General features: G+C 39.9%; 2 protein-coding genes across 2 annotated transcripts; both read left to right on the forward strand.

Moving 5' to 3' along the window:
* The first annotated feature begins 1,960 nt into the window (after positions 1-1,960).
* Positions 1,961-7,554, forward strand: LOC134640631 (extracellular calcium-sensing receptor-like). The gene is made up of 9 exons (XM_063492539.2): positions 1,961-2,070; positions 2,345-2,639; positions 2,799-2,885; positions 3,160-3,429; positions 3,639-3,845; positions 3,931-4,206; positions 6,111-6,338; positions 6,434-6,557; positions 6,644-7,554. Exons 1-9 carry the CDS (start codon positions 1,961-1,963, stop codon positions 7,552-7,554), a joined length of 2,508 nt encoding a protein of 835 aa, XP_063348609.1.
* A 10,970-nt stretch (positions 7,555-18,524) lies between these two features.
* On the forward strand, positions 18,525-24,400 carry LOC134640632 (extracellular calcium-sensing receptor-like). Its single transcript, XM_063492540.1, has 10 exons — positions 18,525-18,543; positions 20,329-20,473; positions 20,748-21,042; positions 21,210-21,296; positions 21,519-21,788; positions 21,997-22,203; positions 22,297-22,572; positions 22,957-23,184; positions 23,280-23,403; positions 23,490-24,400. Exons 2-10 carry the CDS (start codon positions 20,364-20,366, stop codon positions 24,398-24,400), a joined length of 2,508 nt encoding a protein of 835 aa, XP_063348610.1. The 5' UTR covers positions 18,525-18,543; positions 20,329-20,363.
* Positions 24,401-26,755: the final 2,355 nt, after the last annotated feature.

A 26,755-nucleotide genomic window follows, 5' to 3' on the forward strand; every position in this document is an offset into this window, starting at 1 on the left:
ACACACACACACCAAAACACACCACACAGACACACAACATGGATTAAGGATTGTCCGTTAACATGTGTTATTGTGAAAACTGTTCTCGGAACCATACTGAATTTAACCAGATAAATATTTTATATAGGGAGAGAGAGAGAGAGAGTATGCAAATTGCTAACAAACAGTCATTATAATTCATCATACATTGTGAATAGCAGACAAATCAACAATACACCTCTTCCAATTAATGGCTAATTAATATTATGCTGAACACAGTCCAAAAGATTCAATAAGTCGCCTCAGTGTCTACTGTCGGTCTACTGTTTACTATCATAGGCAAGTGGCTAACAAACGTAAACAGAAGTTTTCCCAATCCTTACTAATGAATGTTACCTTGTTTCAGGATACATAATACCTGCCATTATGCAAAGACACATCTGCTTACCTGTGTCTTTTGCAGGTAAGCAGATGCGTATTTGCACATCGGCACATTTGCACATTCTCCTCCTCTTGTCCATCTTCCATCAGTAATTTTGCACTGCAGTATAATCACCCAACCCCACAACATAAACTAATAGACCAACACCTTGTGTAGGGCTTTTTTTCTGGAATTTCACACAACCCAGGAAAAATAATTAATACATAATGGGCTTGGATTGACAATATTATGAATGAAATGTGCACTATTTGGAAGCAGCCCACCCCCTCCCCTTTCGACAGGTTGTGTGTGAGACTTCAGCACAGCATCAGCAGCAAGCAGGCACCGAGGGCCCTCGTGCTCACTTTTCGCGTATATTTGTGTGATAGAATTTAGAAAACATGTCGGTGCAAATTATAAGTCTATATCATAATGTCTTCAGTTTTTGTGTTTGTTGTAGGGCTGTCAACGTTAATGAGTTAACTGCCTCATCACGATTAACGTGATTAAAATTTTTAATGCAATCAACCCATCTGGAGCACAGAATGGACAAACTTTGGAAAAACTGTACGAAATGCATTGCCAGAGACATTTCAAGGATTTTGAGTCATTCTGCACTCCAAATAGATTCATTGAGTTAAAATTTTTAATCACGTTAAACATGATGACAGCATTTACATTGACAGCCCTAGTTTGTTGGTTTGTTCCTATTTTGTTTTATTTTGCGAGCTGCTTATTAGTTGCCGCTCCACCCAGCCATCCTGCCCCTCTCCTCCCTGTGTGGCAAGCAGCAGGAGCACCTCGCAAACATGGGCAAAAATGGGCAATAGAAAACCAATCGGTGCCAATGCAATGCCCAAAATGCCATTGCCATGATGCCGCCCCCACAACGATGCCACTCTGGGCAACCGCCCATTTCGCCCAAATAAAAAAAACGCTACTGCTCAGAACAATCTTCTCCATCCATTACGTTTTCGAGTCGCCTCTTGCCCTTTGTAGCTTGGTGTCCCGCCCATGCTCATGCCCCTTTGTTTTTGTTTTGTTTTGTTGTCGTCCCCTCAACAATTTTGTTTTCTATTCTCTTTCAAAAAAATATGGACTGAAGCTCTTTAATATGATGTTGTTGAGACATTCCACATGAATTTTGCTTTACATGAATTATATGTTATTTTTGCTATTCTTCTTTTGTGTCATTTGATATGCACACAGAAACAACTGTTACTCTGACAATTCTTCAGTGAGTTATTACTGATGACTAATTTACTCACAGTGTTCCCTGAGTTTGCCTGGATACAAAGCAATCTCAAATGAAAAGTATACACCTCCTTCTTCCCTGATGGGTGGTGTGCAAGATTAAACAACACAGCAAGTCAATAAAAGGGAATGGCAAACAATAAAACCTAATGACTGGTCTCAAATATTCAGAAAGCTGCCATGTGCTCATCTTTGCGAAACAATTTAGTTGTGGTTGTTTTGCTGTGTTTCTGTGTTTTTTCTACTCTACCCACTCCTCAGTTTTCTTTCTCCTGTCAGCTGCAGGGACAGTTTCATCTAAATGAGATGCACAAAACTGGAGATGTGGTTCTGGGTGGACTGTTTCAAGTCCATTTCTTTTCAAGTGTTCCTGATCTGTCTTTTACCTCGCAGCCACAGCAGCCGACTTGCCATGGGTAACAAAGACAGGGGAACAGCATGAGAAAAATAGAATAAGAAAACTGTTAAACTTAATTCCAGTATAAATATGTATTTTATATCTGAAATAACTACACAATGCATCTTCTTTTTTTTTCAATAATATATGTCTTTAATTGTTATTCAGTTTCCTTAATTGTTTAAAATGTCATTACTTATGAAACATTTTCAAACTGCACTCATTTTCTTATTTTTCAAAAATCTGCATTGTACTTATATATTTTATTGTATATATATTGTTTCTTGTCTTAGTGTGTATGTCCTGGGATTTAAGCTTGCACAGACCATGGCGTTTGCTATTGATGAGATCAACAGAAACTCAAACCTGCTACCAAATGTGACTCTGGGATACACTCTTTATGATAACTGCCTTGAACTTGGAATTGGATTCCGTGGAGCATTGTCATTAGCCAGTGGTCAAGAGGATCAAATTGTAGTAGATGATACATGTGTTGGAAATCCTCCAGTCATAGGGGTTGTGGGTGATTCATCTTCTACAAATTCTATTGCAATCTCCAACGTCTTAGGTTTGTACAGAGTACCTATGGTAAGTTTTCTGCTTGACCATGTAACAGTTTTCATGGATTAATTTGATTTAATTGAAAATGTAAAACCATTTTATGAAAAAAATAATGCAGTCATGATGACAAAGTTAAGATATCTCTACGTGGATAGCTCTCCAATATACAGTCTGTGTCTTTCACAGGTGAGTTATTTTGCCACATGTTCCTGCCTGAGTGACCGTCAAAAGTATCCATCCTTCTTTAGGACAATCCCAAGTGATGCTTTCCAGGTGAAAATTTGTCATCACAATTAAAATGGAAACGCAAAAGTATGTTTCAATATCTGTGTAAAAGAAGAAAACACAAGGATATGAAAATATTAGAAATGATAATATAATTAGTTTTGACAATTACTCTCTATTTCATTTCTGTATTATCTCAGAGATTAAGGCTAAATTGCAATTATATTTAAATGCTGTATTGTGGATGATGAAAAAAATATAACACCCCGAAAGTTTTTCTTTTCTTTTCAATGCACTTACACTTTCATCTGTATTCACTTAGGTACGTGCAATGATCCAGATTCTAAAACATTTCGGCTGGACTTGGGCAGGTCTGCTTGTCAGTGATGATGATTATGGACTTCATGCAGCCAGATCCTTTCAGTCTGAGCTGAGTGTGTCTGGTGAAGGTTGCCTGGCCTACACTGAGGTTTTACCCTGGGACAAAGACACAGATGAACTCAGGAGGATTGTTGATGTGATGAAAACCTCTACAGCTCGAGTTGTCATTGTCTTTGAACATCCTAGTCGCATGATACACCTTATGGATGAGGTTTCACTTTAAAATACTTTAAATAATTACTAGTTACAGAGGTCTTCATAATTATATTGTGTGAAACACGTATTGCGTATCATTGTGAGAACAGAAATGACTACAGAAATTTAATAATTCAGAATTCACTTTAAAGATCATAAACTGTTTCAGTAAAGGAGTTGGAATTACAATATTACTTCATAGATTTGGTCTGATCTAATTCACAGGTAGTAAGGCAAAATGTGACAGGCCTACAGTGGATAGCCAGCGAGGCCTGGACAGAATCTGCTGTGCTCCAAACACCTCACTTTATGCCATACCTGGGTGGTACACTGGGTATCACCATTCGTCAAGGAGAAATACCAGGGCTCAGGGAATTCCTGTTACAAATACGTCCTGATCTACATCACAACGACAGCTACGGAAATAGCTTGGTGAGACTTGAACACTTTTACTGTGGTAGTCACAACAATTATATATTTTCATAATGTGTAACAAACATTTTTCAAATTATTTCAGGTGAATCAGTTTTGGGAATTCACATTTCAGTGCAGGTTTGCTCCAGCTCCAGCAGGCTGGGTGGAAGGTGGAGGTGCACTATGCACTGGACAGGAAGATCTAGGAAATGTTGACACTGAGTACTTGGACATTTCCAACCTGAGGCCTGAGTATAATGTGTACAAAGCTGTATATGCACTGGCATATTCCCTTGATGATATGCTGCGGTGCAAGCCAGGAAGAGGGCCTTTCAGCGGGAACAGCTGTGCCTCTTTGCAGTCACTGGAGCCATGGCAGGTGTAGTATCATTGTACACTCCATCTCTGAATACATTGTTTTTGTTTTATTTGTCTTTGGCGGGAGGGTGGGGGGTGTTTTTGTTTGTTTTTTCCTGTCCCGTTTGGTTCTTAAGCCATCAGAATTATTGTCTGAGGGACGGATATTGTCTGAAGTGGATCGTCACAACCTTGCCATATTGGTCCATTTGCTTGCCCTTTGTTATTATTATCTATTTATTTTATTTTATTTTAAGTTTTTACAGATGGGACAGACATGACTTGGGGATAGGAAAGGAAGTGAGAAAGAAAGGGAGGGAAAGAAAAACACAGGGGAAGAGGGACAGTTAGAGAAGACAATTAAAAAAAATAAATAAAAAACCACTGGATCACCTGTTGAGTGAGAACAAAAAAAAAAGAAAACAAGGAAAAAGAGAGCAACACAATAAATATTACACCACAGCAATAACCTAGATAACTGTAACTATCACTAAATACTAATACGAAGCACAATGTGCTTTGAGGTAGCAGCAGCCAAGAAAGATATGGTTTATGTCTGTGAACACCCGTGTGTACACCCGTGTGCACACCTGTATGCGTGAGCACGCTTGTATTCTAAAGGTCTCTTCATGTAACGATCTGGTTAGCAGATGGCTGCCCCTCCCTGAGCCTGGTTCTGCCGGAGGCTTCTTCCTGTTAAAAGGGAGTTTTTCTTTACCACTGTCGCTAAAGTGCTTGCTCATAGGGAGTCATTTGATTGCTGGGTTTTTCTCTGTATTTATTATTGTAGGGTCTACCTTACAATATAAAGCCCCTTGAGGCGACTGTTGTTGTGATTTGGCGCTATATAAATAAAATTGAATTGAATTGAAATAGAGGGTGTGGGGAGCCATAGCCTCGTCCCCCAGGGCATAAAGCAGGCATGGAGGAGATCCAGGCCCCAGACATCCAGAGGCCCCCAGAGCATGAGAGCCCAAGGAGGACTATCAGAAGGGCCACCGTGCCAGGCCCCACCAAGCCACCAGGAGTGAGCCGGCACACATCTGATCGCCCAGCCCCGGAAACCCAGAACCACTAACGCACCAACGTTAGTGGGCATCAGCCACCGGCAGGGAGTGTGGTGGGGGGGAGTTGGCTCCCACAACTGGGATTGCCCGAGATGGTCACAGAGAGGTGGAGTCTAAGACTCGACCTGACATATTGACATAGACGAATAGGCACACACAGACACAAGCGTACATTCCCACCCTTATGCACACATGTACTATCACTCGCCCAACATGGAAACAGACATAAATGGACACTGTACACACACTTACACTCCCCAAAAATACTCTATACCCCAGGTCCAGGTACCACCACCCCCAGAGGGGTGATGGTACCTCCTCCCAGCCCCCACCCCGATGGTAACCAGAAAATGGGGGTGTGAAGACCCCATGCCTCCCTCTGCCGACTGATATGTGGTGTTGATGTGTGCTGTTCTAAAGTGCATTTAAAACATGGGAGGGGCATGCCCTCCATTGTTTTAAATGCACCTTGGGCTTCTTGGGCTCTCGTGTTCTGGGGGCCTCTGGATGTCTGGGGCCTGAATCCCACAGAATTTCTGAAAGGGGATTTGCCATACTTGTGGGTAAAAGTAGTTAAGATATTTAAGTCATGGAGGTCATTAACTTCTATACAGAACTTTTAGTAATGTGCCTTGGTTGATTGCGACTTAGATATAATGACTTTATATATGTAGGTACCATAGATACAATATTATATTTGATTACTGAACTGAAAAATTGCCACTGATTGCACTTTAAAGTTACTGGAGCCATGGCAGATGTGATATCATTTTACACTCCATCTATGAAAACAACATTATTTCTATAATTGGTTTCAGAGCAAAAAGGAATTCATTTCTTATACATTCCTTTTAAACAGCTTGTTTATTACATGGAAAGAGTGAACTTCACCACTCCATTTGGCGATCAAGTGTCATTTGACGAGAATGGTGATGTAGTACCAATTTATGATGTTATTAACTGGTTGTGGCTGCCTGATGGAAGCACTAAAGTTCAAAATGTGGGTGATGTTAAAAGGACAGCTTTAAAAGGTGAAGAACTCATACTTGATGAAGACAAAATCTTCTGGAACTTTGAATCCAAAAAGGTTAGATATGTTTTTATTTCACAAGTACCTTTTATGACATTTACCGTATATAGAATTGTAGCACGCAATAAATATTTATTTTTTATGTCCAATAGCCACCTCAATCAGTATGCAGTGAGCGTTGTCCTCCTGGTACCCACATGGTGAGAAGGAAGGCGGAGCCCGAATGCTGTTTTGACTGCATCCCTTGTTCTGAGGGAAAGATCACTAACAAGAGCAGTGGGTGTTTATCTTTCTGTATGACATAATTGATTTAATTTCTGTGACATATAGGATGCATTTCACCATGAACCCCTCTTTGTCAGGCTCCTTGGAGTGCACCAGTTGTCCAGAAGATTTTTGGTCAAACCCCCAGCGTGACCACTGTGTTCCTAAGAAGACAGAGTTTCTCTCCTATCATGACCCTTTGGGTATTTGTTTGACAGCAACCTCCTTACTGGGAACATTTATATGTGCTGTTGTTCTGGGGATCTTTATCTACCATCGCACAACACCTATAGTACGTGCCAACAATTCAGAACTTAGTTTCCAGCTATTGTTGTCACTTAAGTTGTGTTTCCTGTGTTCACTTTTGTTCATTGGACGACCCAGGATGTGGACATGCCAACTCAGGCATGCAGCATTTGGGATCAGCTTTGTGCTGTGTGTCTCATGCATCCTGGTAAAAACCATGGTTGTTCTGGCTGTGTTCAAAGCCTCCAAGCCAGGAGGGGGAGCCAGTCTGAAGTGGTTTGGTGCAATGCAGCAGAGAGGAACAGTTCTGTTTCTTACATCTATTCAGGCAGCCATCTGTACTACCTGGCTTGTCTCTTCCTCTCCAACTCCACATAAAAACACCCAATACCACAATGACAAGATAGTGTATGAGTGTGCCGTTGGGTCCACTGTTGGTTTTGCAGTGTTATTGGGCTATATTGGTGTGCTAGCTGTCCTCAGTTTTTTAATTGCATTCCTGGTGAGGAATCTCCCTGACAGTTTTAATGAGGCCAAGCTCATCACATTCAGCATGCTGATCTTCTGTGCTGTGTGGGTGGCCTTTGTTCCTGCTTATATTAGCTCACCAGGAAATCTTGCAGATGCAGTAGAGGTATTTGCTATTCTTGCTTCAAGTTTTGGACTCTTGATCACATTGTTTGGACCCAAATGTTACATAATCCTGTTGAGACCAGAGATGAACACGAAGAAAGCTGTTATGGGTCGTAGCATTGTCTCGTAAAATTTTCAGTTTATGTCAAAAGGATTTTTTTTTAAATAAACAAATAAAATTAACAAATGCTAAATATTAAAGACAGTTATTTAGTCGTTTTTGTTGCTGTTCTTTTAAAATGCAGTTTAAATACAAAACAACCAGACTTTTCAAAGATAAGCATTGACTTTGTTACACTCCACTGTAAAATTAACCTATTAACCTCCTAAGACCCAAACTCTTTCATGGCATGCATTTTTAATTACTCTCTTGCTATTTGGGCTGATTGGGACCTGATGAATGTAAAACCAAAGAATTGCCAGATTCTTTTTTTTTACCTGATGTTTGTTTCTGAGAAAAATGAGATCCACATATGAGGACATTTGTTTTAAATTTCAGTAGAACAGTGGCAGTATAACGTCCTCGCATGTGGAAATCAGGCCCTTGTAGAGCAAAATTTAGTATTTTGGTCTAGCCAACCCAAAATGTGATGTCCACATATGTGGACGCCAGGTCCTATGAGGTTAAGGAAGTTAAATGTAATTGAAATTATTTTAATAAAATAAGCTTTCAAGTTGGATTCATTTAGCAGTTTTACTCTATATTCTTGTATATTTGGTCTGTCTTGAACTGATGGTGATCAAAACCATACTGATCATTTCACAAAAACAACTCAGGCAGGACTCAAATACAGGTCTCAACTTTCAAACTTCAGTGCAGATTATTTTCAGTTCAAAATGTGCGACAATCAGAACTTAAGAGTAGTGACAATGCCAGGCTCCCAGACACACAAAGCTCTCCAACAGTTTTCTTAGAAGGTCTCTCCAAACATACACTAAAAAGATTCTCATCCAGAGAGTTTATCTCCAAACCAGATTCAGAATCAGCATACTTTATTAATCCCTAAGGAAATTATGTGGGTTACAGTTTCCCCAAGATGGTAACAGTAACAGTTTAATCAATTTAAACAATATGATATGTTACAGATTTTTACAAATTTAAGAAATAGCACTAATTTATACAAATCACTCAATTATAAATATCAAGAGTTAACAGAGGTGATTTTAAAGAAATATTGAGAATATTGACAAGAATATTACAGAGTAGAAAAGAGCATGCACAAAAAGGGTGTAACTATTGCAGTGTTTACAGTGTATTAGATGGAGGAGTTGTATAGGGAGATGGCCACGGGCAGGAATGATTTCCTGCATTGTTCAGTGGTGCTCTTTGGTAATCTCAGTCTCTCACTCAATGTGCTCCTGTGACTAGCCAGCATGACATGGAGTGGGTGGGAGGTATCATCCAGCATTTACTTTACTTTGGAAAACATCCACCTCTCAGACAGTACTAGGGCTGGGGGCAATATGGCCTAAAATCCATATTGCGATATATTATTTTCTTCTGTGTACCGTATTTTCTGCAGAATAAGGTGCAGTCAAAATCCTTAAATTTTCTCAAAAATCCACAGTGTGTCGTATAATCTGGTGTGCCTTATGTATGAATTCTGGTTGTGCTTACTGACCTCGAACCGATTTTATGTGGTACACGGCATTGAAAAAGCTGTCAAAAATGTTTTAGTATGACTTTGGTAAACTACGAAGTTGCACCGCTTGATGGATTGTCTGAGCATTATGGCTACCATAGTCAGGAGCCTAATCTGGGTCCAAAACTCCGTCTGCTTCAGGTCCCAAAGTCAAACAAACACTGCAGCATCATTGAGAGTTAAAAAGTGTCTAAATTCTTTAATCTTTAATAAAATGGTCAGCGTTGCTGCTTTACCAGGTGTAACAATTAAGTTTAACATCCAGGCATTCATGAAAACAGAATTTTTTTTTAATTTAACGGAGTTAGAAGTTAGCAGGAAGTTAGCTCGCTAGTTTCCACCTAAACATGATATGCCATGTTCTGACTGAGAGATTTCTGAAAAAATTAAAACGTACAGCTCTGCTATCACTTCCAACATAAATGAATACAGAAAACTTGTCACGGCGGGGAGCGCCGGTGTGTTTTTTGAAACAGGACCCAAAAGCAGATGTGGACGAGGAGTTGCAGGTTTAAACAGAAAGCGATCTTTTATTTGGATGATAACAGGGGTTAAACATGGAACCCTAAGCAAACTAAAAAACACTAAGAAACAAATACTATGAAGTTCTATGACTAAGACTATAACTATGACTAAGACAATGGTGGGGATAACAGACGACTTGACAATGACATTCAGAAAACAGAGGACTTAAATACACACATGAGGCAATCAGGGGAAGTCGAGACACATGAGGAAACAGCTGACTAGGATAAACATAATGATGCACAGGAAAGAGTAAAACCAACCACATGAACACAGAACACAAGACCCCTTTTCAAAATAAAACAGGAAACACGGAGACATAGACATGAAACGAACTAGACAACAAGAGCCACACAGACATGACACATAACGGGTAGGCACACGAACCAGGGAGACCGAGTACAGGGGGAAGATCACAGAAACTACAACATGAACTTGACAACATAAGACACACAGGCATAAACACATGAAGGGCAAGGGAGACATAACACAAGGGTAATATAATAACAAATGAGCTAGAATAACTTTATGAACCTAAACAAACAATAAACATCAAAATAGACTAAAACTCAAAACACTGGGTCGCACGACCCAGGACCATGACAAAACTAAATAGCAGTGACTTTTTTAGGGTTACTGAAGTTGGGTTAGCTGGTATATAATGATGTGCTACGTGATCGATAGCAACACAGCTATGTTAGCATAACATAAACAGTGAAGCTAGAGGATGAAAGCTAACTTTTTTTCCACTCGATAAAAATTAACGGGAGGGTTACTGATGGTTAGGGACAAATGCAATCGCATGGCAGGATGCTGTAAACGGACCAAACTTCAGTCAGAAGAACAACTGAAATAATCCACTTTAGTCATTACTATACTGCAACAACATGGGAATAGAGCAGCTGTGAGAGAATTCAACATTAATGAATGAATGGTACGGAAGTGGAGTAAGCGCAGTTTTTGGCTTTCCCCATATTTCAAAACATGCTTCGTCTCTTTGCTATCACTGTCACCCAGCATAATTTGCAGATATTGCTTGCAGCCGCTGCAATGCTTTCAACCAAACAGGAGCAGCTTGATGACACCATCATCATGCGCTATCGCAGTAGAGCGGTATAGTCAAAATCTCTACCGTTGGCCAAATTCATATCGGTTCTACCGTATACCGTTTATACCGCCCACCCCTAGACACTATCCTAAGGAAGCTCCATTCCCACAACATTACTGGCCTTGTGGATCAGTTTATTTAGTCTGTTGGCATCTGTGACTCTCAACCTGCTTCCCCAGCATGCAACAGCATATACGATAGCACTGGCCACAACAGAGTCGTAGAAAAGTCTCAGCATTGTCCGACAGATGTTGAAGGACCTCATCCGCCTCACAATATAGAGACGATTCTGGCCGGTAAAGTGCAGTCAATCACAATCAGTCACTTGTCAGTGACTCTGTCTTTCTCCAACAGATCTGAGCATAAAGACAAGCAGGCAAGTTTTGTTCACAGATAAGTCAAAAATGCATACAGTACAGGGCCCAGGCTTACTAATGGTGACAATGGCAATGATCCAGCGAAGACTTATGCTCAGCCGTTCGCTTAAGATGAGGCACAGGTTAAAGGCACTATACAATTGTAGAAAGGAAACTTACAAAAAATGAAAGAAAAGTAAAACACATACTAAGACAATGACTTGGCCAAGTGTTACTTTTGGTTTTCAATGTTGGGTTTCAACATTGGGTTTCAATGCTGGGTTTCAAAGCTCGGGTGCACCCTAGTAACCTGACTCCTTAACTTTTATAGAAACAGATTACACAAATCCAATATACATTCAAATGAAAGTCTCACACTCTTTTCAAATGTGGAGAATGTTCTACACAACAGCTTATTATTCAAAGTCCCAAATAAAAAATGTCTAAGGTGTATAGTCCAAAAAATTCCCAGGGTGTGAAAGAAAATACAGTGGCTTGCAAAAGTATTCGGCCCCCTTGAACTTTCCCACATTTTGTCACATTACAGCCACAAACATGAATCAATCTTATTGGAATTCCACGTGAAAGATCAATACAAAGTGGTGTACACGTGAGAAGTGGAATGAAAATCATACATGATTCCAAACATTTTTTACAAATAAATAACTGCAAAGCGGGGTGTGCGTAATTATTCACCCCCTTTGGTCTGAGTGCAGTCAGTTGCCCATAGACATTGCCTGATGAGTGCTAATGACTAAATAGAGTGCACCTGTGTGTAATTTACTGTCAGTACAAATACAGCTGCTCTGTGACAGCCTCAGAGGTTGTCTAAGAGAATATTGGGAGCAACAACACCATGAAGTCCAAAGAACACACCAGACAGGTCAGGGATAAAGTTATGGAGAAATTTAAAGCAGGCTTAGGCTACAAAAAGATTTCCCAAGCCTTGAACATCCCACGGAGCACTGTTCAAGCGATCATTCAGAAATGGAAGGAGTATGGCACAACTGTAAACCTACCAAGGCAAGGTCGTCCACCTAAACTCACAGGCCGAACAAGGAGAGTGCTGATCAGAAATGCAGCCAAGAGGCCCATGGTGACTCTGGACGAGCTGCAGAGATCTACAGCTCAGGTGGGGGAATCTGTCCATAGGACAACTATTAGTCATGCACTGCACAAAGTTGGCCTTTATGGAAGAGTGGCAAGAAGAAAGCCATTGTTAACAGAAAACCATAAGAAGTCCCGTTTGCAGTTTGCCACAAGCCATGTGGGGGACACAGCAAACATGTGGAAGAAGGTGCTCTGGTCAGATGAGACCAAAATGGAACTTTCTGGCCAAAATGCAAAACGCTATGTGTGGCGGAAAACTAACACTGCACATCACTCTGAACACACCATCCCCACTGTCAAATATGGTGGTGGCAGCATCATGCTCTGGGGGTGCTTCTCTTCAGCAGGGACAGGGAAGCTGGTCAGAGTTGATGGGACGATGGATGGAGCCAAATACAGGGCAATCTTGGAAGAAAACCTCTTGGAGTCTGCAAAAGACTTGAGACTGGGGCGGAGGTTCACCTTCCAGCGGACAACGACCCTAAACATAAAGCCAGGGCAACAATGGAATGGTTTAAAACAAAACATATCCATGTGTTAGAATGGCCCAGTCAAAGTCCAGATCTAAATCCAATCGAGAATCTGTGGCAAGATCTGAAAACTGCTGTTCACAAACGCTGTCCATCTAATCTGACTGAGCTGGAGCTGTTTTGCAAAGAAGAATGGGCAAGGATTTCAGTCTCTAGATATGCAAAGCTGGTAGAGACATACCCTAAAAGACTGGCAGCTGTAATTGCAGCAAAAGGTGGTTCTACAAATTATTGACTCAGGGGGCTGAATAATTATGCACACCCCACTTTTCAGTTATTTATTTGTAAAAAATGTTTGGAATCATGAATAATTTTTGTTCCACTTCTCTCATGTACACCACTTCGTATTGGTCTTTCACATGGAATTCCAATAAAATTGATTTATGTTTGTGGCTGTAATGTGACAAAATGTGGAAAAGTTCAAGGGGGCCGAATACTTTTGCAAGCCACTCTAGGGGTGAGAGAATGTCAGTCAGTGGTCTTATGTATAAACAGCTGTGTGTGAAAGTGTGAGTGATACAGTCCTACCACACCGTAAGGTGCAGCAGATCATCAAGTGGAAAAGCAGCGAATCTCAGTTTTTCTAAGTCCAGGTGGGAAGGCTCGCCATCTATTTCACCGGAGGAATCCACCTCAGGAACAATTCAGCATACAAAAAACCTTACCTGTCAACAGACAGGGTCAGAAGAGCAATTCAAATATTGATTATGCTGTTCTAGCTATAATTCACAACTTAGGATTTTGTTGACATCATACTCGACATCAATTTGCAATTAAAATACTCAAATTTGCGAAAATAAAACTCCCTCTTACATAAACTATGCATTAAACCAAGTAAAGTCAGTGCATATGCGACAATCATTAACCAAACAATTCAGATAAATTCAGTTACTGAACAATAAAGTGCAAAACAGACTTTAACTGAGACATACAATATGTGCTCACCGATCTCAGTGCATCACGGCCGAAGACAATGGTATGGTGTCTCTCGGTCGGAAAATACAGGGCTCTAAATAACGTAACAGGGCATGTTTTTTTTTCTTTTCTTTAATGACAGTAATACGACGTGAAGGAAAATAAAGTTGCGCTTCAAGTGTTACCTTACTTCTGGAAGCAGATTGAGATGAACTTTCAGGCAGGTTGATAACAACCAGAGCTAATGAAGGCTAACAGTTTATCTCCACGCGGTACTGTTTAAAGTCACCAGAAAACTGCAGCATTCGCCGGTTTACTCACTTTGGCTACTTTTAACATGAAAGGTAGCTGATAACCAGTGAACTTATGTGCATCACAGTTGGTTGCAACTTATATCTAATAGTTTTTCCAACTCAAAAACGTCAGTCTCTCAGGGATCAAAATTTTGCAGCGCAGCCCTCTTTTTCTCCTGCCAGCCCGTGACTATACCCACCATCAACTGTAGAAAACATGGACGACGCGACAGCTCCCCAAAAATGAAGCCAAAACATGTCTATCGCCCCCTGGTGCCTGGCTGCAGTATAGGTCATAAACCCCGCCTCCTCCATGTTAGCAGATGGGACTGGGGTCAGACTAAAATAAATTAATTCTCCTCAGATAATTTTTTTCCAAAGATTCTTTCTTTTGTTATCTGTAGTTCTCATCATGCTGATTGATGTCCAAGGGGTCTCCTTTCCCATAAGTTTGATTCCTACCGCGGTGATGTTAAATTGGGGTGAAACGTCATCATAACAGCTTTGACTGGCAGCTGCAGTCACGGAGAAACTTGCGTATCTCTGTTCGGGAATAGCAGATAGAGCGTAGGCTCTGAGGGCCAGCGTTTACCGAGTGTTTTAACCTGACAGCCTGAGGTGTTCTTCAGTAAACTGGACTAGCTGACAGAAGGACCCGAGGCCCCATTGCACTTTTAGTTAAACGTGTTTGTAAGCTAATCCGTAACTACCATCCTTAGCTAGGTCCTGAGACCTAGCTAGCTAAGATGAGCACTCGGCTGTCAGGGTTCGTTTAGCTAATCTGTGCAGGTGAATGAATTTACTAAAGAAATTTACTAAAGAAATCAAGAGAAACACCCCGGGCTACTCAGTCACTAATTACTGTTACTGTACTTTTATTATGAGTATTATACTGTGAAAGCAACAGGCTGCACCCTGCTGCAGCTCCTGTGCAGAGCTGAATATTAAATATGTGCAAACAACAGCATGTTTTCAGTCCCTTGCCACATCTGTAAAGACAGTAATATCTTTTTTAAAAGCTTGTACTTCAGTAACTCCTCATTAATCAGGAACTATGGATTAAAGTACTGTAGTGTACTGTAATACTGAAAAAAATGTAAGAGAAGAACTTCAGATCCTGAGTGTGTGAGGACAGAAGAATCAGCTTTATTTCAATGTTGAGGGATAAAATTTATATCTGAGTTTGATGGTTCTGTTCTCTTTGTGATTACAGGAGCTGCCCTCAGATTCAGACCTCAGCCCCATTGAGTGACAGCAGACAGATCATCCAACATGTTCACATGTTAACTGCAAAATGAACTGATGAAAACAGTACAAAGGTTAAAGTACCACATGTGCTGTAGTGAAAGCTGCAGCTTTATTGATAAAGTTAAAGACAAAAAAACAAAAGGATTAATCACTCATGTAACTGTGTCACTGTATATCAGCATTAACAGGACCTCAGTTTGGTGTTTCACAAAGCTGCTGATCTCAGACCTGCACATCTTCCGTTTTAAACACTTGATGTACTCAGCTGCATGAAGAGCATATGAGATTTTCTCTAACACAATTAAATAAAACCTGATGAAGGTCAAAGGTCGTCACTTGTATGTTGAACTACAAACTTGTCATCTGGAATTCTTTCACAGTTTTTTGCATATAGTGTGTTATTTACCATAAAGTGATTCAGAGTTATTCATACCAGAGTAACCAGAGAGGATCATATATTTTTAAATGTATAACTTACAGGACTGAATATAATATCTTTATGTAAAAGTCCGGAGCCTCTGGGGAGTATCCGAGTATTTATAACATTACACAAACCAAAGGTCTCCATCACAGTGTTCATGAAATGCTGGGTTTATCCATCTCCTGGGGTGGGCCTACGGAGGAGTGCTGAAGATTTCCCTGTGAGGGAGCTGCTGGTGAAGATCATGAGTTCTGCTTGATCAATGCGATGAGCTTCAGTGTTCCTGTTGTTTCTTAAATGATGCCTCTCTCAGTGGGTCAACAGAACTTCTGGCACAGGACAGCTGTGATGAAAGAAAGGGAAGAAGTTTCTCCAAACCTCTGGACCCAGGAAACCCAGCTTGGTCCTGATGATCTCCCTCACTAGTTTCTCTCCAGGGTGAATGTAGCTGTTGATATAATATGGACTCTATTATTAAATGAAAAGAACAAATTAGACTACACTACTGAAACCTTCTGCTGCTGTTTTTAAAGTTTCAATGTTACCAGGCTGTAGACGGCTCTGAAGATTTAAACAGTTTTAGATCCATTACAATCACAGTCTTATGTTAAAATCTCAAAGGACAGCATTATATTTTTGATATTAACAGTAACTCTGGGCTTCTGTGGAGTGTGCAGATGATCTCATCGCTGTCTAAAAATGGATAAAAAAAAACAATCCTTGTGCTGAATCCTTCAACAACACAGACTATTAGAGTATTAGGTGTGTAGCATCGCTAACTAGCTAGCAACAAGCCTCCAACACAGTGCGTATGCTAGCGGCTAATCTAGCAAACAAATTAACAACAGAGTGATTTTAGAACTATAAGATGATAAGCTGTGTGTCTTTTTTTATAACAGTGACATGGTTGTATTTACCTTAATTAAACGAGTCGTCAGTCGCGGTAAACCAGCAAAAAAACTCGAGCAGCCGGGCTACGTAAAAAGTGTAGGGGGGCGTGTTTGCGGTCACGTCCAGCGGGTGTGTGGGCGGGAGCGTTACACAGTGGCTCCACCTCAAGTCACTACTGCGCAGACTCTGGCTCCAAATTTGCAAGATGGCAGCCTCCACAAGCGGGATATTTTGGCTTCATTTTTGCATAATGGGAGGAGGCGGTGTCGTGTCGTCCATCTTTTATACAGTCAATGGCCCTTTCTCAATATGCGTACTTGTGCGTACTTGCGTTCTCGTGTACTCGTGATACGTCATCAGTCGGAGACCAAGTACTGTTCCAATTCAAAGTACGCATCAAGCCGAGAACGCGAAAAAGTCCCGGATGTGTTCTCGCTCCGCCTGTTTTATCGAGCATGCATCGGTGGTGACTTGTGTGGACTTGGTACAGCTAAATATCCCAGAATGCATTTCGTCCAAAACTCAAACGCGGCAATGGCGGACCAGCGGGGCTAAAAACTTTTAAATATTACTCTTTCTGGGTCATAAAATAAACTTTTAAGTTATTTTCAAGCGAGAATGTAGCTATGTAAGCTTCAAATATCTGCTCGATTTATCAAAATATCACATATTTCCAAACGTGCTCCGACGTTTTCGAAGACGTCTGTGACCCGCCAGCTCCATAGCAGACAGCAAGGTAGAGGATCACTAGAGCCGGCGAGAACAGCGGATTCCCGGCACATCGTTTTCAACCCCCCCCCCCCCCGCGGTCTTTTTGCTACTCAGGTTAAACAAACCCCAAACCCCAGCAGCTGTCTATTGTATTGAGTGTCCACTAAAATAAAAATAAAAGCGTTCTAACATCTCACCTGCTTGTTTTTATTAAGACATACATGTACACTATTTTTATTAATAGAGATTTCGCTACTGAGGTTAAACATGATATATAAGTAACTTAGATCACTTCTAAATGTTAATGTTTGGTTTATTTCAGTGTTTTATTTGTTCCTGAGTAAAGCGGTTTGGCTGTGATTAAAGTTAAGCTTCATAACATATTACTCACAGTTAAATTAAGAGGGGACGGCAGTAAAAACTCCGGATCTGTGACATCATCAAGTACGCTGGTGTTCCAATTATACAAATCGCGAGTCCGTGCTCGCATTCTCGGCAAGTCCGTACTCCCGTGCGGTCTCGGCAAGTCCGGTCTCGCCGAGAACGCGAGTACGTACTTGCGTACTTAGAATTGAGAAAGGCCCAATGATACCCACACGTAGCAGCGAACGCAGAGCAGGTGGGTGGGACACACAGCGGCAGGCTGCTTTCCCACTGGTCAAAGCATACTGGGACCTGTGCATTTCGACTGGTTGGGCAGACTGTCAATCTCTCCTCATATTTATCACTCCTTAAAGTGGTACCCTCATTTTATGTGGGTTACAAACTGTATTCACACATCAAAGCCTTTGGGGCTAAACTGCTAATTTTGCAAAGACACCTGTCACAAACGCAGCCCAATACCACACATTTCCCATGGCTACATGAAATAATGACCAGTTTTCTACAGACCAATATTAGTGCGCAAATGAGGAGGTATGCAGCAGAGATCTCTTCTCTGGCAGAGGAGTTTTAATAGCGCTTTTGGGATTTTGCAGCTATTGAAAAGAAGATCATGCTTTTTTCCTCTCCTTTGTCCGTGGACCCTGATGACGCTCCTGACCATCTGCAGCTGGAGCTCATTGAGATGCAGTGTGACACCGAGTATCACAGTCGGCACCAACAGATCCCTCTTTTTTGACTTTTACCGCCAGCTGGATAAAGGCAGAGAGATTCGAACATTTGCTAAGAAAATGCTGAGCTTCTTTGGCTCGACATACTTGTGCGAGAAGACATTCTCGGTCACGTAAATGAACAAGAACCGTGTGAGGATGAGATTAAGTGACTCTCACTTGCGTGACATTTTGTGCATGCCACTGTTTTTGAGCCAGACCTGGGACATTTCCTTCAGTCAAGGTCTCAGTATCACCCTTCACATTAGTGCAGGCAAGTTATTTGTTTAGTTTTTAAGTCTTTTTTCTTTGTTGTTGTTGTTTTTTTTTCCAATTGACATTCAAACCAGGTCTCCTAAACCCTACAAATTAAATAATAAAATCAAATTCGGCCCGGCAGCCGGTTTTTCAATTTCGTATTTTTGATCCAAGTTTAAAATTGTAATAATAAAAAACACATCCATTTTTGTTTTTGATATGTGATTCAAAATTAAATAGCATATTGTATTTTTATTTTTTTTTTGATGGTCAGTTTAAAAAAAACAACTAAAGAACGAGTGATGTACGGATTTATATGGCCCACAATGTTTTGTACTTTTGAATAAGTTAGCTCTTAATGTTTTTTTCCTGTTCACATGTTTTGAATTTAGATGTTTGATTTTTCTTCATTTTGTGTTTTTCAAATGCAATATTTTGGTAAAATGTTTAATAATAAATAATTCATAATAAAAATGTATAATAAAATTTGTGTGTAAAAAAAAAAGGAAAAAAAAAATAAAGTCATTCATTTGCATTTAATGTTAATGATTCCAAATATTTCAGGCTGAATGGTTGGCCCCCACACATTCTCACCTTCCCAAATCTGGCCCTCTTTGCAAAAAGTTTGGACACCCCTGCATTAAACTCTGTCATAGGACTGTGTTAAATTACACCCACAAAGGCTGGATTTTAGGCCTTTTGCTTAATGTTTGGATGAAACTAAGCTGAGGGATCATGACACTGGGAAAGTCTGTACCAGCATACTGGAGGGTCTATCTGTTAGCTGAACCTCTGATTCGGGAGGAACAATGAGGTTTCCATCCAGGCTATGGAACTGGACAAGCTCTTTATCCTCTCAAGGATATTTGAGAAAGTGGGCAAGTGTGGACAGAATATCTTGGTCTGTCCAGGCTGGTGGATGTTCTCCACTATGATGGCCTCAGGATTTCATCTTTACTTTTTGCAGATGATGTGGTACTGTTTGCTTAATCAGCTGGTGACATCCAACTTGCATTGGAGTGGTTTGCGGCCAAGTGTGAGAATCAGCACCCCCAAGTCAGAGACCATAGTTCTCAGCCGGAAAAGGTGGAATACCAACTCAATCTGGGACAAATTACTACCCCAATTGAAGGAATTTAAATGTCTTAGGGTCTTGTTCACGAGTTTGGGGAAAGTGGAGCATGAGATTCACTGACGGATTTGGGAAACATGTGCAATGATACAGGCACTGTACAGTCTGAGCTAAGTTTTTAATTTACAGGTCAATTTAGATTACAACTTAGATTTAGATTACAACTATTCAACTGTGGCCACGAAATCTGGGTAGTGATCAAATAAGTAAGTTGTTGTCCCTCTCTTTTAACTCAAATATGGACTGGAGCTTTTAATATGATGCTGTTGTACATTCCACATTAACTCTGCTGTACATGAATTATGTTAGGTTATTTTTGCTATTCTTCTTTTGTGTCACCTGATATGTACACGGAAACACCTGCTACTCTGACAATTCTTCAGTGAGTTATTACTGATGACTAATTTACTCACAGAGTGTTCCCTGAGTTTGCCTGGATACAAAGCAATCTCAAATGAAAGGTATACTCCGCCTTCTTCCCTGATGGGTGGTGTGCAAGATTAAACAACACAGTAAGTCAATAAAAGGGAATGGCAAACAATAAAACCTAATGACTGATCTCAACAACTCAGAAAGCTGTCATGTGCTCATCTTTGCGAAACAATTTAGTCGTGGTTGTTTTGCTGTGGTCCTGTGTTTTTTCTACTCTATCCACTCCTCAGTTTTCTTTGTCCTGTCAGCTGCAGGGACAGTTTCATCTAAATGAGATGCACAAAACTGGAGATGTGGTTCTGGGTGGACTGTTTCAAGTCCATTTCTTTTCAAGTGTTCCTGATCTGTCTTTTACCTCGCAGCCACAACAGCCGACTTGCCATGGGTAACAAAGACAAGGAAAAAGCAAGAAAAAAATAGAATAAGAAAACTGTCAAACTTAGTGCCAGTATAAATATGTATTTTATATCTGAAATAACTACACAATGCATCTTCTTTTTCATTTTTCTTCCTAATATATGTCTTTAATTGTTATTCAGTTTCCTTAATTGTTTATAATATTTCTACGTTTGCAACTTTTTCAAAAGGCACTCGTTTCCTTGTAATTTAAAACCTGTGTTGTATTATATATATTAATAATGAAATTTTTCTTGTCTTAGTATGTATGTCCTAGGATTTAAGTCCGCACAGACCATGGCGTTTGCTATTGATGAGATCAACAGAAACTCAAACTTGCTACCAAATGTGTCTCTGGGATACACTCTTTATGATAACTGCCTTGAACTTGGAATTGGATTCCGTGGAGCATTGTCATTAGCCAGTGGTCAAGAGGATCAAATTGTAGTAGATGATACATGTGTTGGAAATCCTCCAGTCATAGGGATTGTGGGTGATTCAACATCTACAAATTCTATTGCAATCTCCAACGTCTTAGGCTTGTACAGAGTACCTATGGTAAGTTTTCTGCTTGACCATGTAACAGCTTTCTTGGATTACGTTGATTTAATTAAAAATATAAACCCATTTTATGAAAAAATAAAATAAAACTAATAATGCAGTCATGATGACAAGGTTAAGATATCTCTACATGGATAGCAATATACAGTCTGTATCTTTCACAGGTGAGTTATTTTGCCACATGTTCCTGCCTGAGTGACCGTCAAAAGTATCCATCCTTCTTTAGAACGATCCCAAGTGATGCTTTCCAGGTGAAAATTTGTCATCAAAATTAAAATGGAAACGCAAAAGTATGTTTCAATATCTGTGTAAAAGAAGAACATAGAAAGATATGAAAATATTAGAAATAATAATATAATTAGTTTTGAGAATTATCCTCTATTTTGTTTCTGTATTGTGTCAAAGAATAAAGCTAAATTGCAATTATATTTAAAGTTTTCTTTTCACTTACACTTTATTCTTTATTCACTTAGGTACGTGCAATGATTCAGATTCTGAAGCATTTCGGCTGGACTTGGGCAGGTCTTCTTGTCAGTGATGATGATTATGGGCTTCATGCAGCCAGATTCTTTCAGTCTGAGCTGAGTGTGTCTGGTGAATGTTACCTGGCCTACACTGAAGTTTTACCCTGGGACAAAGACACAGAAGAACTCCGGAGGATTGTTGATGTGATGAAAACCTCTACAGCTCGAGTTGTCATTGTCTTTGAACATCCTAGTCGCATGATACACCTTATTGATGAGGTTTCGCTTTAAAACATTTTAATGATTACTAGTTACAGAGGTCTTCATAATTATATTGTGTAAAACACGTATTACGTATCATTGTCAGTACAGAAATGACTACAAAAATGTAATGGTTCAGAATTTATTTTAAAGATCAAAAACTGTTTCAGTAAAGAAGTTGGAGGTTCAATATTACTTTGTAGAGTTGCTCTAATTTAATTCACAGGTAGTAAGACAAAATGTGACAGGCCTACAGTGGATAGCCAGCATCGCCTTGACAGAATCTGCTGTGCTCCAAACGCCTCACTTTATGCCATACCTGGGTGGTATACTGGGTATTACCATTCGTCGAGGAGAAATACCAGGGCTCAGGGAATTCCTGTTACAAATACGTCCTGATCTACATCACAACAGTAGCCACGGAAATAGCTTGGTGAGACTTGAACATTTTTACTGTGTGTGTGTGTGTGTCACAACAATTATATATTTTTATAATGTGTAACAAACATTTTTCAAAATATTTTAGGTGAATCAGTTTTGGGAATTTACATTTCAGTGCAGATTTGCTCCAGCTCCAGCAGGCTGGGTGGAAGGTGGAGGTGCACTATGCACTGGACAGGAAGATCTAGAAAATGTGGGCACTGAGTACTTGGACATTTCCAACCTGCGGCCTGAGTATAATGTGTACAAAGCTGTTTATGCACTGGCATATTCCCTTGATGACATGCTGCGGTGCAAGCCAGGAAGAGGGCCTTTCAGTGGGAACAGCTGTGCCTCTTTGCAGTCACTGGAGCCTTGGCAGGTGTGGTATCATTGTACACTCCACCTTTGAATACATTGTCTTTGCGTGCTTTCAGAATTTCTGAAAAGGGATTTGCCATACTTGTGAGCAAAAGTAGTTAAGGTATTTAAGTCATGGAGGTCATTAACTTCTATACAGGATTATTAGTAATGTGCCTTGGTTGATTGAGACTTAGATAAAAATGACTTTATATATGTAGGTACCATAGATAGAATATTATATTTGATTACTGAACTGAAAAATTGCCCCTGTTTGCACTGTAAAGTTACTGGAGCCAAGGCAGATGTGATATCATTTTACACTCCATCTATGAATAAATCATTCGTTCTATAATTAGTTTTGGAGCAAAAAGTAATTTATTTATTATACATTCCTTTTTAACAGCTTGTTTATTACATGGAAAGAGTGAACTTCACCACTCCATTTGGCGATCAAGTGTCATTTGACGAGAATGGTGATGTGGTACCAATTTATGATGTTATTAACGCGTTGTGGCTCCCTGATGGAAGTACTAAAATTCAGAAAGTGGGTGAGGTTAAAAGGACAGCTTTAAAAGGTGAGGAACTCATACTTGATGAAGACAAAATCTTCTGGAACTTTGAATCCAAACAGGTTAGATATGTTTTTATTTCACAAGTACCATTTATGACATTTACAGTATATAGAATTGTAGCAGGCAATAAATATTTATTTTTTATGTCCAATAGCCACCTCGATCAGTATGCAGTGAGAGCTGTCCTCCTGGTACCCACATGGTGAGAAGGAAGAGAGAGCCCGAATGCTGTTTTGACTGCATCGCTTGTTCTGAGGGAAAGATCACTAACAAGAGCAGTGGGTGTTTATCTTTGTGTATGACATAATTGATTTAATTTCTGTGAAATATAAGATGCATTTCACCATCAACCCCTTTTTGTCAGACTCCTTGGAGTGCACCAGTTGTCCAGAGGATTTTTGGTCAAACCCACAGCGTGACCACTGTGTTCCTAAGAAGACAGAGTTCCTCTCCTATCATGAGCCTTTGGGTATTTGTTTGACAACAATTTCCTTACTGGGAACATTTATATGTGCTGTTGTTCTAGGGATCTTTATCTACCATCGCAGGACACCCATAGTACGTGCCAACAATTCAGAACTTAGTTTCCAGCTATTGCTGTCACTCAAGTTGTGTTTCCTGTGTTCACTGCTGTTCATCGGACGACCCAGGCTGTGGACATGCCAACTCAGGCATGCGGCATTTGGGATCAGCTTTGTGCTGTGTGTCTCATGCATCCTGGTAAAAACCATGGTTGTTCTGGCTGTGTTCAAAGCCTCCAAGCCAGGAGGGGGAGCCAGTTTGAAGTGGTTTGGTGCTATGCAGCAGAGAGGAACAGTTCTGTTTCTTACATCTATTCAGGCAGCCATCTGTACTACCTGGCTTGTCTCTTCCTCTCCAACTCCACATAAAAACACCCAATACCACAATGACAAGATAGTGTATGAGTGTGCAGTTGGGTCCACTGTTGGTTTTGCAGTGTTATTGGGCTATATTGGTGTTCTGGCCGTCCTCAGTTTTTTAATTGCATTCCTGGTGAGGAATCTCCCTGACAGTTTTAATGAGGCCAAGCTCATCACATTCAGCATGCTGATCTTCTGTGCTGTGTGGGTGGCCTTTGTTCCTGCTTATATTAGCTCACCAGGAAATCTTGCAGATGCAGTAGAGGTATTTGCCATTCTTGCTTCAAGTTTTGGACTCTTGATCACATTGTTTGGACCCAAATGTTACATAATCCTGTTGAGACCAGAGATGAACACGAAGAAAGCTGTTATGGGTCGTGGCATTGTGTCATAAAATTTTCAGTTTATGTCAAAAGGATTTTTTTGCACAGTTTAGGCCAAAAATTAAATAAACAAATAAAATTAACAAATGCTAAATATTAAAGACAGTTATTTAGTCGTTTTTGTTGCTGTTCTTTTAAAATGCAGTTTAAATACAAAACAACCAGACTTTTCAAAGATAAGCATTGACTTTGTTACCCTCCACTGTAAAATTAACCTCCTAAGACCCAAACTTTTTCATGGCATGCATTTTTAATTACTCTCTTGCTATTTGGGCTGATTGGGACCTGATGAATGTAAAACCAAAGAACTGCCAGATATTTTTTTTTACCTGATGTTTGTTTCTGAGAAAAATGAGATCCACATATGAGGACATTTGTTTTAAATTTCAGTAGAACAGTGGCAGTATAACGTCCTCGCATGTGGAAATCAGGCCCTTGTAGAGCAAAATTTAGTATGTTGGTCTAGCCAACCCAAAATGTGATGTTCACATATGTGGACACCAGGTCCTAGGAGGTTAAGGAAGTTAAATGTAATTGAAATTATTTTAATAAAATAAGCTTTCAAGTTGGATTCATTTAGCAGTTTTACTCTATATTCTTGCATATTTGGTCTGTCTTGAACTGATGGTGATCAAAACCATACTGATCATTTCACAAAAACAACTCAGGCAGGACTCAAATACAGGTCTCAACTTTCAAACTTCAGTGCAGAGTATTTTCAGTTCAAAATGTGCGACAATCAGAACTTAAGAGTAGTGACAATGCCAGGCTCCCCGACACACAAAGCTCTCCAACAGTTTTCTTAGAAGGTCTCTCCAAACAGACTCTAAAAAGACTCTCATCCAGAGAGTTTATCTCCAAACCAGATTCAGAATCAGCATACTTTATTAATCCCTAAGGAAATTATGTGGGTTACAGTTTCCCCAAGACAGTAACAGTAACAGTTTAAACAATTTAAACAATATGATATGTTACAGATTTTTACAAATTTAAGAAATAGCACTAATATATACAAATCACTCAATTATAAATATCAAGAGTTAACAGAGGTGATTTTAAATGAATTTTGAGAATAATGAGAAGAATATTACAGAGTAGAAAAGAGCATGCACAAAAAGGGTGTAACTATTGCAGTGTTTACAGTGTATTAGATGGAGGAGTTGTACAGGGAGATGGCCACAGGCAGGAATGATTTCCTGCATTGTTCAGTGGTGCTCTTTGGTAATCTCAGTCTCTCACTCAATGTGCTCCTGTGACTAGCCAGCATGACACGGAGTGGGTGGGAGGTATCATCCAGCATTTTCTTTACTTTGGAAAAAATCTACTAGGGCTGGGGGCAATATGGCCTAAAATCCATATTGCGATATATTATTTTCTTCTGTGTACCATATTTTCTGCAGAATAAGGTGCAGTTAAAATCCTTTAATTTTCTCAAAAATCCACAGTGTGTCGTATAATCTGGTGTGCCTTATGTATGAATTCTGGTTGTGCTTACTGACCTCGAACCGATTTTGGTACACGGCATTCAAAAAGCTGTCAAAAAATGTTTTAGTATGACTTTGGTAAACTATGAAGTTGCACCGCTTGATGGATTGTCTGAGCATTACGGCTATGGGCAGAAATCTGTGCCATCAGAAACTGAATTTGAATAAGTTAAATTTGAATTTGAATTGCTCAGATTGAATCTGAATTGTAACTTGAATAAATGCTTTTGAAAACTGAATTTGAATTAGTCTAATTTGAAATTGAAGTTATGGTTTGAAAATGATTATCACTAAATTGAAATTGAATTTTATATTTTGAAAATGAATTCATTTGCTTTGAAACTGATTTTTATCCTTTAAAAATTCAGCTCTTGAATAATTTCAGTTTCACTTCTCACCATTCAGTTTCAGTTCTACAATTCAGTTTTTTGGAACTTACATCCGGTTCCGGTTCAAGCGTAATCGAGCGCAGAGTAATCGAACTTCGTTTTACTACCGGACCGCAAGTGGCAATCTACGACATCTTGAGCTGGAGTAATTCTTCAGAAGACATTCGTGATGTCAAAAGACCAGTTGAGAAATTCTCAGGTTGGTAATACATGTATTACATGTATAAGAACAAGCGTCATGTTAACAAATAATACCCGTACAGTAACGTTTATGCGTGTTGTAGCTGTTAGCTAAAAACGCTAATTTAGCGTAGACTGCCCTGGGTTCAGCATTGACAAAGAAATATGAAAGACTCCTTTCAATAGAATTCCAAAATTGTCATCTTGTAGCTTTCCGGAGTCCTCTACACTTGCAGAGGCCCCTACAGTAGGAAAACGTGCAAAAGAATGTCAAAACCATTGCTGTTTGGGTTTACTTACGTCTTACACAGCA

The sequence above is a fragment of the Pelmatolapia mariae genome, linkage group LG14 (genome assembly GCF_036321145.2).
Source record: "Pelmatolapia mariae isolate MD_Pm_ZW linkage group LG14, Pm_UMD_F_2, whole genome shotgun sequence".
Classification (NCBI taxonomy): domain Eukaryota; kingdom Metazoa; phylum Chordata; class Actinopteri; order Cichliformes; family Cichlidae; genus Pelmatolapia; species Pelmatolapia mariae.